The following is a 12,922-nucleotide window of genomic DNA, read 5'->3' as shown; positions in this document are numbered from 1 at the left end:
GCCTATACCCCCAAACATCAAAGAACAGGGATATGGCCCTATATGAAAAATGTATAAAACAGGCTTTTTTCCCTATAGCAAAGAACTGAAAACTAAAGTAACATCTAAATAAGTATGGTATATAACATAATGCTATTTGTTGTAAGAAATTATGGAAAAGCGATTTCAGAAACCTTGGAATACTTGTATGAACTGATTTCAGAATCAAGTAGAACCAGGAAAGTAAGTTATACAAGATTGGCAACATAAAAACAAACCATTTTGGAAAACTTTAAGAACTCCAATCAACATAATGGTCAAACCATAATTCCAGAGGATATATGATGAAGAATGGCAGCCACCTCCTCTACAGACAGGAGGTGGTAATTGATTCAAATTGTAGAATGAGATATAATTTTATACATGGCTAATGTGGAAATTTGCTTTGCTTGATTGAACGCATATTTCTCACAAGGGTTTTGTTTTGTTTTTCCAGGTGAGTAAATGTGAGGGGGATGGGTAGCTAAATGAAAAAAGAAAAATAGATTTTAAAAAAGAACATTAGGAACCATAAAACTGTGCATAACCTTTAACTCATCAATACCACTACTAGGTCTGTATTCCAAATAGATCAAAGATAAGAGAAAAGGAACCCCTTGTATAAAATTTCTTATAGCAGCTCTTTTTGTAATGGCAAAGTACTGAAAACTGAAGGAATGTTCACTAATTGAGGAATGGCTGAAGAGAATGTGGTATATAATTCTAATGGAATATTATTGTGCCATAAGAAATGACACACAAGATTATTTAAAAAAAAACAGACTTACATACAAAGTGATGCAAAGTGAAGCAAGCAGAACCAAGGGAACATTGTACATGGTAACAGCAATATTATATGATGATTAACTATTATCAGCAATACAAAGATCCAGGACAGCTCCAAGGGAAACTCATGATGAAAAAGACTATCACCATATAAGTAACTGATGGAGTCTAAATGCAGATTAAAGCAAACCATTCTTCACTTTATTTTCTCCATGAATTTTTCTCTAGTATAATCTATATGTATCTTCTTTCACAACAATGATCAACCTAGAATTATTTATGTGATGTTAGCACATATACAACCTCTATCATATTACCTGCCTTCTCAGGGAAAAGGGAGGGGATAGGAAAGAGGGAGAGAATATAATTCCAAAATTTCAAAAATTATTATTAAAATTGCATCTACATATAATCTGGAAAAATATAAAAAATAAAATATGAAAAGTATTATGGAAAATTTGTGAAAGAATGGCAGTATTAACTGTCAACATCATTTTTACTATTTCTGCTCCCTGAAGTAGGGAAACAACACATCCTTTATTTAAGAACAAAAACAGGACAGGCATCCTTTCCCACCAGACTGCACTCATTTCAGAATTCTTTAATTTTCCCCCCACTATATTCCTTGAGCTAGATACCTTCCTCTCAACTTTTCAGCTTTCTTTAGTGTGGTCTTCCTTCATTAGACTGTAAGCTCCTTTAGGGCAAGGATTGTTTGTTTTTTTTATAAACTTGTATCCTCATTACTTAGCACAGTGCTTGGCACATAGCCACTTAATGTTTATTAACTATTTACTAGTAAATGCCTAGGTTTGAAGTTCACTGGGTCACAAATGCTGAGAAGTATTCTCCCTAGTCAGTAAAAAACAAGTCTTGTGGATGAATGAGGGAGAGCTTGAGAACATGCTTAGATTCAGGGCCACTGAATTCAATTGTTGCCTGAACCAGATAATGGCTTTCATTTGAATAAAAAATATGCTTTTAAAGGAAGCTATACTGTTACCGTTCACTGGGTGTCAGGCAGTTTTGTCACATGTCAAGAGTGTAGTTCTACACAAGTGCTGACACCAGGAGAAATACAGATCAATCCTTGTCCAGGTGAGAGCAAGCAACTATAATCCATGGTGATGGAATTTTATAGCAACATTTCTTCACATTCAAAGCACCTAGGTGGAGTGAGAACTCCAATTGGAGGAACTGAGACTCACACGATGCCTGGTAAATAGTGCAATCTAATAAGTGTTGCTGGTTTGACTTATTGGACTTGTGAGACTGGAACTGGAACTTTAAAGACATGGGTCTGGATATGTAAATATAGGTAAGATCAGTACTGAAATGATAACTGAATTTATTCATGGAAACTGATGAAGGGAACTACCAAGAAAGATAATGCACAGTTTAAGCATTTATTGAGCACTCATGTAGCAGGCATGGCACAAAGTACTGAGAATAAAAAACAAAACAAGTCTTATAATATCTGCACTCAAGGATTATATTCTAATGGGGCAAGACAATACATAAAGGAAGAAGGAAGAGAGAGGTGGAGTAGATGTGATGGCCTAGTTTGTAAATAATTAAGAAGTAGCATACAGGGTTGGTAGTAGGCAACATAAAGTAAACACTCATCTATAAGAGTTTGGTGTGTTTCCAAGGATAAAAATACATAAGATACCACCTCCCTCTAATAACTCAAAGTACAAGTTCCTCCAAACCTAGATCTCTTTAGAATAGATTTTCAAAAAACAAACATGGAGGCATATCTGTGAAAAGATTAGGAAGTGCATCGAGCTGAAACCAAGCAGAATAGCTAATGGGAATTGAAGAGATGGTTAGAAATTCTAAAGCATTTACAAAATAAGGTTTTGATAGTTCTGGTAATTTTACCCCTTATCCTTCAGATCCAGCCAGAGAAAGAGAGGCAAATGAAGGAAGGTACTGAGGTGTCTAGTACCAAAGTTAAAGCAAATCTCTATATGATAATGAGATTTCTGATAAACAATTTATTCTGGGAGAGGCATGATGTTTGTGTAATCAAAGCCAAGCACAGCCACTGGTGGAAAATGAAAAATTGGCTGAAATTCTCTTGATATAATAGGGTTGCCATTACACAGAATGTGGACTGTCCATCAGTTATCCTTCACTCCTGTTGTACAAGTAGTCCATATTCTTTTCAGATTATATATTTCTTTCATGAAATCCTTTCCATCACTTTTGAATATCTTGATTTTAATGAATTCCAACCTGTTCATACTCACTATAATAGTCTCCATTGGCCTTGAGGTGATTCTCAAATTCAATTATTCACAGATTGCAATCATGCAAACATCATGAGAACAATATTGATATTAAAAATATAGATCTTTGTTTCAAGGAGAGGCTTGGAGTCATTAGAAAAACTGCAGATTCTCAAAGGCAATAACAGTCCATATCATCCTTCTTACTTTTGCACCCCGTTCACTCCTTATTTGTAGTGCCTGTCCTAGATGTCTTATTCCTCCTCCTCTTCCTATTTCTCCTCTTCTTCCTCTCTCTCTCTACAGATATAGATATATTCATGTAAATGTATAGTTTTATGTGATTATTTATATGAAGTAGTGTAAAGAATGTCACCAAAGAAATATATTATCGGAAAAGAATATGGACTCTTCAGATAGCAAGAATAATGAATAATTGATGAGGTAGACTATGTACTATACCACTATACCTATTATGTTAAAAAATTTAAGGTAAATCCCTAGATTGTTGAATAAATAATAATCCTGAAATAATCTTATCTGAGTACATGAACAAGATTTATGCAAAATGGACATCCATAAATAAGTTATGATCTACCTTTATCATCTGAGGGTAAGGGATACCCACATTGATAGGACCACCAATCTATCAGAATATTTTAGTATCTCTGATTGTCACATACTTGCACTCACTACAAACAGAAAGTGAGCCATACATATATAAGTGTGTGTGTGTATAATTTATACACATTTATATGTGATATATAAAATAGCATAGACTATATACTTAAGTGTTTGTAAACACATAAATATCATATAAAATACATGTTATCTATGCATCTTTGTTATATGAATGTGGCATCCTTTCATTTTGATAGTAAGGATGACATTACATTCAGATTTCTAAATGATTCTATTATTATCATGTTACACAGTAAGAGGCCCCCTGCAGTCCAGTTGAATACAGGTGAGAAGTTGATGATTAGGACCTCAACTGAGGTAGTCTCAGCGTGAGTGAAAAAAATTGAATGTGTGTTATATGCAAATATAATAACCTGTGCAATAAATATTCTTCATCCTTTTGCTTTTTCTTTCCCCTTTTCTTAGCAATTTAGGTTAAACTCTTTTGAGTGATCATGGATCTTATCTTAAAGCATTCATAGTATTCCAAGGCTTGACACAATCATGATAGCTACAAACATCTATATCTGTAGTGCCTCAATATCCATAGAGAATCCTTCAACTTGCATGTTCAACTGTACACCTTTAATGATAGGAGTAAATATCTCACTATTTTATACCTCACATAATATTTTTTAAAAGTGACTGAATAAAGTAATCTTGGTTGTTAAATCTTTCAATGAATTTTGTATAATGTTGACATATTGATGGTAGATAGTTGTTTGAAAGCCTCCAAGATATCATGCTATTGAATAAAATACTTTTTAATAGCAACAATTATGAATAACAACAATAAGATATATTTTCTACCGTTAGATATTAAATTCTCTATTTTAGTCAATTGTATGAAAATGATTTTCCACAGCAGATCATATACATAAAATATCTGCTGTGGAAAATTACTTTCAAAACTCCACCTGTTCTCTTCTAATACCCCCATAAAGAATGCCTTGTAAGGATTATTCAAATAAAATAGCATATAAAGATAAAATGCATGGAATGAAAAACATTAATTTTAACAAAAATTTATGTAATTTTATTTATTGAAACATCTATTAACAGAAGGGCCTAGGCAAAGAAAGTCCTCACCTTCAAGAAACCTAATTGAAGAATCAAATACATAAGAGACAAGTTAGAGAGAGATGGAGGCAAAGGAAAAACCTGGAAGGTCTTCTAGAAAAACAAGAAGAGGGAGAGAACATTTTCACCTGAGGGGATCAAAGAAATCTAAATAAAGGAGGAAATACCTTATGTGATGTTTGAAGGAAGGTAAGGATTCTAAAAGCTAAAGATGAAGGAGTGTATAACATCTGTCCCTTTATATGTGTGTGCATAGTAGTGGGAGACAGAATAAGGAACTCAGGCAACATCTAATAGTCCAGTTTTGCAAGGATAGTGGAATTGAGAAAAATAGAATGAAATCATATTATAAAGTCAGAATGGAGGTAGAAATTCACCCACATTAAAGTGAAATCAGGAAATCCTCAAGTGAAAAGGGTATAACAGGGTTTTTTGTTGTTATATGGGACAATTGAAGTGGGGGAAGAGGTCACATGACTTTAAAGTCAGGAATGATGATGTGGGGAATAAAAATGTAGAAAAAGAATTTGGAAAAATATAGAAGAAAACTTCAAAACTTGGCCTAAGTCTTTCCTGTTTCTCTTTAATTCTTCAAGGCCAAAAAAGCTGTATGCAGAGTATTCTGGGCTTCAGTAGCTTTGTATGATGATGGTTCTGTTTCACAAGATTTTTAAATTTTAAGAAAATAAAGGCAACAATAAAAAACATCTTTTCTTGAAGAGTCATTTATGGAGTTAATCAGCACTATTATTTGCTGTGTTTCAGAAGACCTAATCTACCTAACAAGATCTAACCTGATGTAATATTATAAATAAAAAGCTCCCTTATGACAAAACTTTAACTAAACTATATTTTAAAGTGCATATGGCTTCTTGGATTTTCAATACATGTTCTGGTACCATTGATATGCAAGTGTTCTGTCAACCCATGTATGTAAATTTTGCTTCTGCAAGAGTGCAAATTTTAAGTCATATTTCTTTTTGATTCCAAGGTGAATGAGTTAGCACTTCCAAAAAATGACTAGTGTGCATGCCCTTCAAAGTAATTAGCAACTTTCAGAAGAGATTGGTACAAAACAATTATTATCATTGATCAGCACTGAATAGATAATTTTAAACAAAGTCATTGTGTACTCAGCAGATTACAGCTTGTTAACGGGCAAGTTCTAAATGACCTCTTAAGCTAGTCAAATCAATGATGCATATTCCTCATTAAGTAACATCAAAATGTAAGTGGTCTTATAAATAATGTTTATTTTAAGCACTAAAACAAATGGCAAAACCTTGATACACCAAAAGCCATCTGCTCATTGAAAGATTTCCATCCTCACTGATTTTAGTTTTGTTTCTGAAAATCCATAGTTAATCACTCAACTGAAAGGAAAAACTGCACTCCTCAATGCTAAAATTAAGTAGAAAATTACTCTATGGCAATAACAAACAATATTTACAACAGTGAGTATAAGGTCAAAACCAGGAACAGGGGATCAAGTTAGATTTAGAAAATTAAGATTTTTTTTCTCTCTCTCCCCTTCGCTCCCACTTTTTTTTTCTTTCCCTGCCTTCTTATTTCCTTCTTTTACTTAGTACTTAATTAGTGTTTTATAAGGCAAAGATATTAGTTTTAGATGGTTGAAATTAATAACACATTAGAGTTTTATTTGCTGCATTTACACTTTTTAAGTACAGGGAGGTCCCTTGTGCTGTCATAGAAATATAGAATTAGAATGAATATTAAGGATCATATAGTACAGTTTCCTAATTCTTCAGATGAATACAAGTAGCCTCCAGTAGGCTAAATGACTTCCGAAAGGCCATGCAAATATTATGCAGCAGCTCTGAGATTTGAATCCAGGTTTGCTGATTCTAAATCTACGCTACTGTCTCTTGTCCCCTGCTACTAGTAGTGTATACAATACATGGGCATTATAAGTTTATGTCCATTTTATTTGATTTGGACCATAATGTTAACATTCCCAATAAATGTACAAGTTTATTGCTATATCTTTGCTTTATGACATTCTAGGTCCTATCTCTAACTTTTTTGATGTTGAATCCTTAAGACAATTTATACAATCTTCATTACGATGATCTTTATGTTATGGTTTATTAGAATTCTTTGCTATAAAAAATGTGAGTTTTTATTTTCAATTGAACGTGAAAGAGTTGAGTTTTTCCTATGTTTTTCTGACACTTTCATAAGCCAACATGATTTTCTTTTTGAAATTTTAACCCACAAATCATTTATGTCACCATCTAAGAGCAACCATCTCTATTAGTACAGAACAAAAATCAAGAGAGAAAAGAGTGAAATAAGTGTTTGGAACAACTTTTAGAAATACTATATTATTAAGTATATCAAATAACTTTAATGTTTGTTTCTTCTTACTTTAGGCCAGAAAATTATGCAGGACAAAGCCTTCTACTTTCTAATGGTGACATTTCAAGTGAGACAGTTCATATTTCTAGACTTCCATTTCCTCATCAAGGCCTCTATACAATAAGAACATTAAACTAGATGAACTCTAACGACCTTATCAGATATACATCTGTTGTCTAATGATCCTATGAAATAAAACATCATCAGAAGTTTGAAAGAGCTTCTGAGGAACTCTCACAAGAAAAATATTTCCAGAAAAAGTAAGGATGGAAGAAATAACTGTAAGAAACATTGGAAGATGGAGAGAAATCTGATTTGAGTATCCTGAAGTTCTACTTATTGAAAAGCAGGGCTTTCTGGGCCCAAGAGTTCTTTGATACAATCTAGACCTCAACAATAATGCCAAAGGCAGCAGGATTTCTATGATATTCTTATGCCCATAACAAGTAACCCAGGATGTTAGGGTAGTGTCTGCATCAGCATAGGTTATCCTGGGTTACTTAAAAGTATTGGATTAGGTCATTTTGAAAAATAAGTAGTAAGAATATCTGTAGGTTAATTTTAATTCCTTGCCACTTACCTTAGATTCCATTTCAAAGGAAAATTGATAGATGGATAGAATAAGCATTTACTATAAACCTTCTAGGTGCCAGGCATTAAGCTAAGTACTTCTTATTTAAAAAAAAGGGGGTTGTCAGGTAAGTGCACAAAGAGTTTCAATTAAGATAATTGTAGGATGTTTTAAAAAAATAAAGCTAATGTCCAGACCATCACTACTTCTGATCTTTGTATTTAGTTTCATTGATACTCTACAGCAGAGGATAACTCTTCTGTTTTCAAATGGTATTTTATGAATTGCTGTAGTCAAACTTCAATATCAAGTAGCCAAACTTGTAATGAACCTATCTGAACTTGAACTATTCCTTCAATGAAAGACATGAAGTCCATCTGTTGAGCACAAAGTCTTTCCATTTTGAACTTACCATCCACTGAGAAAGCCTTTGAGAGAACAGTCACTTCAATGCCATACCAAATAATAACAGATTTTCTTTGGATGATCCAGGAAAAGAGAGTTCCACTGTCAACTGGCCCTTGTTTAATAACTTCTGGATTATTGCATTCAGTTCTAGGCTCCATATTTTTAGAAGTACATTGAATACCATGACCACTGGAGGCTGACCAGGACAGTGAAGGTACCTGAAATTCTGCCACATACCTAATAGTTGAAGGAATTGAGAATATTTAACTTAGAGAACAGAAGCATAAATGAAGTTAACTTTTTTTTCAAATCTGTGAAGGTATCATATGAGAGAGGTATAATTATCATTCTGTGTGACCTCAGTTATAGGCGATGAGGATGAGTTCAGTATAAGAAAGAACAAATAAACAATTTGAGCTGTCCAAAAAGTGTTGTTTCATTGAACAATGTGGTTTTTGCCATTAGAAATAATAGAGCTGAATGATACTTGCTAAGAATATTTTGAAAGGGGCATATATTGGGCAGAAGTTGGAGTCTATTTAGCCTTTGAGGATCCTTCCATTTCTACTATTAAAAGAAGCTCTAATTCGATACATATTAGAAACACAACATATTAAAACACATATTTTATGTGATTTATATCTTTCCATAATTTTAATAGTGCTCAGAATATTTGCTATAACTTTAACTTTTTTAACTATATGATATTTCCTCTCCTTACCATCTGCATATCAATCAAGTTTATATTATTCTGGTTTGCTCATTTTATTAAAAGCAAATTCAGAGCACAATTGACTTTTCATTTGTTTAACAAGTGAAGAAATATTTACCCTGACAGCCATTTCATTGTAGAAATTCATCTTCATAGTCAAATATGCTGTCTGTAAATCAAGAAAAAAAGATGGCATACATTTCAGTTACACAAAGACAATGCTCTTATTTTTACATATAAAAGATAAGAATCTTTATACATAATACATAATAAGAGTTCTAGGCTTAGAGAGAATAAAATCAAACTTTGTATTGAAAAGATAGGCTTCCTAATACATAATGCAGGCTTAACCAGAAAAATCTATGGTAGTCAAACTAGGAGCTAATGGAGATATATGATCATAAAATACTCTCCGCTGAGTTTGATAATCAATGGTGCTCTACTGAGAATAGAATAACAAAGCAGAAATATTCACAAGTGCTGGTGACATGTAGTATTGTATGATTTATTCACTGGGGTTCTTTTAGCCAAAACTCACAGAAACATAAAAGGAATTCATATTTCAAGACGTCTGGTTTAATGAAAAATTCAAAGAAATGCTGTCTTCAGTCGAAATCGTTCAAGGATATGGATGCAGTGATGGAGCAAAATTGTGCCTTCCAACCATCTGTACAAAATGTTATGTACTTAGCTGCCTCCTGAGTAATCCTTGGGAATTTTGTTTCATTTAATATTCATTTTAACACCATAAAATCATAAATACAATGATATCATGTTATAGTGAATACCCTGATATATAATACTTCCTAAAGTCTTAGTTTCTTTCTAGTGAAGTCAGATTTTTTCTACTAGTATAAAAAATCATTGGCACTGTGAATATTCATTTGGTAGCATAAGTTTTTCTAATGGCCACATATCTTTAAACTAAGTCTAAACATCTGTTCCACCGTCTAATTACAGATATTAAATTAACATAATTCACAACTGTATCATAAGAAGTAAGACATGTTAAACTCTTGTGTATGTCCTTTTCAATGCTACATGCAACTTTATACATTTTTATTCATTCAGTTTCTTCTCACCCAACAAATTTAACAGGCTATGTCTTAGCTGTTTAGAAATAATCAGAAGGTGAATACTTCAATTCTTGTATGGGGTGCTCTGTTATAAGAAACAAGAATTCACTATAAAAAGGGTTTCACTATAATTAGTGCTATTTGAATTGCCTGGTCTGATCTAAAGCAAATTGTCTGTGGAGAGCAGCAGGACTGGATTATTTATCAACAGTCTGGGCAATTAAGAAACAGTTGGCTGCAATATGTTATTAACAAATGAACACAATAATGCTACTTCATTTTAAATTCTCTTTTTTCATTACATCAAGCAAAGCATAATTCTTGTAGCTTAATTAAGGTGAATTTAAAATAGTCTCTTTAATATTGTATTACTTCTATCAATATTACAGCAACATGATAAAATGTGAATTATTTTAAAAGGAGGAGCTTTTTGAAAATCTGTGGTCATATGTACTTTTTAAAGTTGCATAATGCAATTTACAAAATTAAAAGTATTAGACTTTCTTTCTTGTCATTCTTACTAGATTTAACTTAAATTCCATTAAGTCAAATTGGTGTGTGTGTCTGTGTGTTAGTGTGTATGTTAAGATGGGATATTATTCTCCCTTTTTGTGCTTTAAATGTAAATACCCAAACACTGAAAGCTCTTCAGTTCTGAAAATTATAAAATGATCTTGTATTCCATACTACTAAGAATCAAAAGATATATGACCTTGAGACTTTGGAACTCTGATTTTTTTGTGCTCAGAGATTGAAAAGGAAATTTTATTTCAGTATAGTCTTTTAGTATCACTCAGTACCATTACAGAGTTAAAGAAATATCGCCATGTAGTTCTTTAGTACAGATGCCTTGGAATGAAGGTTTCTTTGAGGAAAAATATCTATTAACTTTACTGAATAAGATATAAGTGAATTTTTCTGATAAGTAGGGAATCATACATTTACCATTACAGTGACAATTCTTGACTTAAAGGTAAAAAGAGTATAAGTTCTGTTCCTTCTGAAGCATTCCAAAACTGCATCAAAAACTTAATTCTAAGGAATAAAAATCAGTAAAGACAAGTAATAGCTACATTTCCCTTCTTGCCTCTGGTAAAAATGTAAGAATAACTTACATTTATGTAATACTTGAAGCATCTTCTTCACAATAACCCTCTGAGGCAGTTTGGGTAACTACTACAAACTCCATTATATGTAGTTGAGAAAATGGAGGTTCATAGAGGTTAAGGTGAAACTGGGATTTGAAACAAGTTCTCCAATGCAGTTATGCCATACACAGTTCATCTTAGACTGTATAGTTAAAATATAATTCTTATGTTCAGTATCTCATACTCTTCATTTTGAGATTGAGTCTCCCTGAGTTTTCTGGTCTTAATGCCAAATAAACTAAAAACTTGGTACTTTTCTTTCTAGATATTCATAGAATCACATGTTCCAGGGAAAATGAATTTCACATGCCATCTATAACTACACATGCCTACTGAAAATTCCCTTTATGTTATCACCAAGTAGTCATCCTGACTTCACACAAAGACTGAGAGTGATGGAAGAACATAATACTTCTTGAAGAAGTTCATTTCACTTTTGAATAGTTCTAATGGCTAAAAAGTTTTCTATACAAATTCCAGGGGTGGAACCAAGATAGTGGAATAATCCAGAGCTGCTATATACAGTCATGAGAATTCTCTCCAACCAAGATTAAAATGTCACCACAAAACGAATATAGGAATGAAAGAATGAACAAGGAGACAGAGTGAAACAACTTTCAAGAAAAGAAAAACCCAAAAGGTAGGCAATGAACATCTGGGACACTGGAGTGAGAGGAGAGCAGAGCCAGCAAGAAACTGTAGCAAGGAGGGAAGAGCAAGTCAAGAACAAACCACACCCCCCACCACATATCTGCTATTCGAGGTTCAGGAACCTATGCCTGAGTCAATATCCAGTCCTTGAGACTCTGCCTGAGCAAATAGAGGTACAAGCCAACCCAAACCCCTTGAAATTTCATCTGTGGAGAAGTTCAGAGCCCCAGTGCAGGGAATTCTAGCCTGGGCTTGGGACAAGGACTTAATTAATACTTTAGGATGGATGTTAGTAATAAGTACTAAGTACTGATCTTTTTTGCCTAACGTTCAGGACAGAGGACCAAGGCAGGACAATCATTGGATAAAATACACAGTAAAAACAAAACTTGAGACTCAGCCTGAGGCTAGAATTTGATCAGCCCCTGACATGATCAAGATCAGAATGAGATCAAAAGCTTGCACCTAAACCTGAGGCAAGTCTTTAAGCTATCAGAATCTCCAGGGTCAACTGAATCAGAAGGGGAAGGGGACTCTCAGAACTCTCAGCCCTCAGACCATCAAATCACACCTCCCCAGCATACCTATAATTATATAGGGAAATGAGCAAATAATAAATCATGCACCTAACTCTAAAGAATTTTTATGGAGTAAAAGATCAAGGTATAGACACAGATAGGGACAGTGAAAGCAAAGGAAAAACACCCAAAGGACAAAAGAAAAATATGGATTGGACACAGATTCTGGAAGAATTCAAAAAGGACTTCAAAAACCAATTAAGAGAGGCAGAGGAAAAGTGGGAAAGAGAAATGAAAGTGATGTGTAAGATTCAAATCAATGTCCAATACTCCCAGTATTATATTTTATAAAGTTTATTAATAATCACTTGAAGTAAAGGAATAAAAAGGGAATTATCTAACAAAATATAAGGCCACATGAGTAGATTCTCCTGCCACTCACCTTATACCACCTCCACCAAATGGAATCACAGGAAGAGAGACTGAGAGGCAGGGCTACCCAAAGTTATATCCTGCCTACATCAAAATGTAATGTGAGAAGGAAGTGGGGGGGCTGGGAATTGTAGTTCTGGAGTTCAGATTCCAATTACACAGATACAAAAAGAAATGAAAATGATGCAAGAAGAAATGAAAAGTAAAGCAAAAGGGCAGAGTCAAAAT

General features: G+C 33.4%; 1 protein-coding gene across 4 annotated transcripts in view; it reads right to left on the bottom strand.

Moving 5' to 3' along the window:
• The window catches only part of SPATA17 (spermatogenesis associated 17), a 446,142-nt gene that overhangs the window by 349,535 nt on the left and 83,685 nt on the right, over nt 1-12,922 (bottom strand). For all 4 annotated transcript variants that reach the window (XM_007481412.3, XM_056815953.1, XM_056815952.1 and 1 more), the window contains exon 4: nt 8,988-9,038. In XM_007481412.3, coding sequence (XP_007481474.1) covers nt 8,988-9,038 — 51 coding nt within the window. The remainder of the gene's footprint in view (nt 1-8,987; nt 9,039-12,922) is intronic.

This window comes from Monodelphis domestica, chromosome 2 (assembly GCF_027887165.1).
Source record: "Monodelphis domestica isolate mMonDom1 chromosome 2, mMonDom1.pri, whole genome shotgun sequence".
NCBI classification, from domain to species: Eukaryota; Metazoa; Chordata; class Mammalia; order Didelphimorphia; family Didelphidae; genus Monodelphis; species Monodelphis domestica.
Note: the sequence above shows the minus strand (reverse complement) of the source record. Positions and strands in the feature narration are given on the sequence as shown.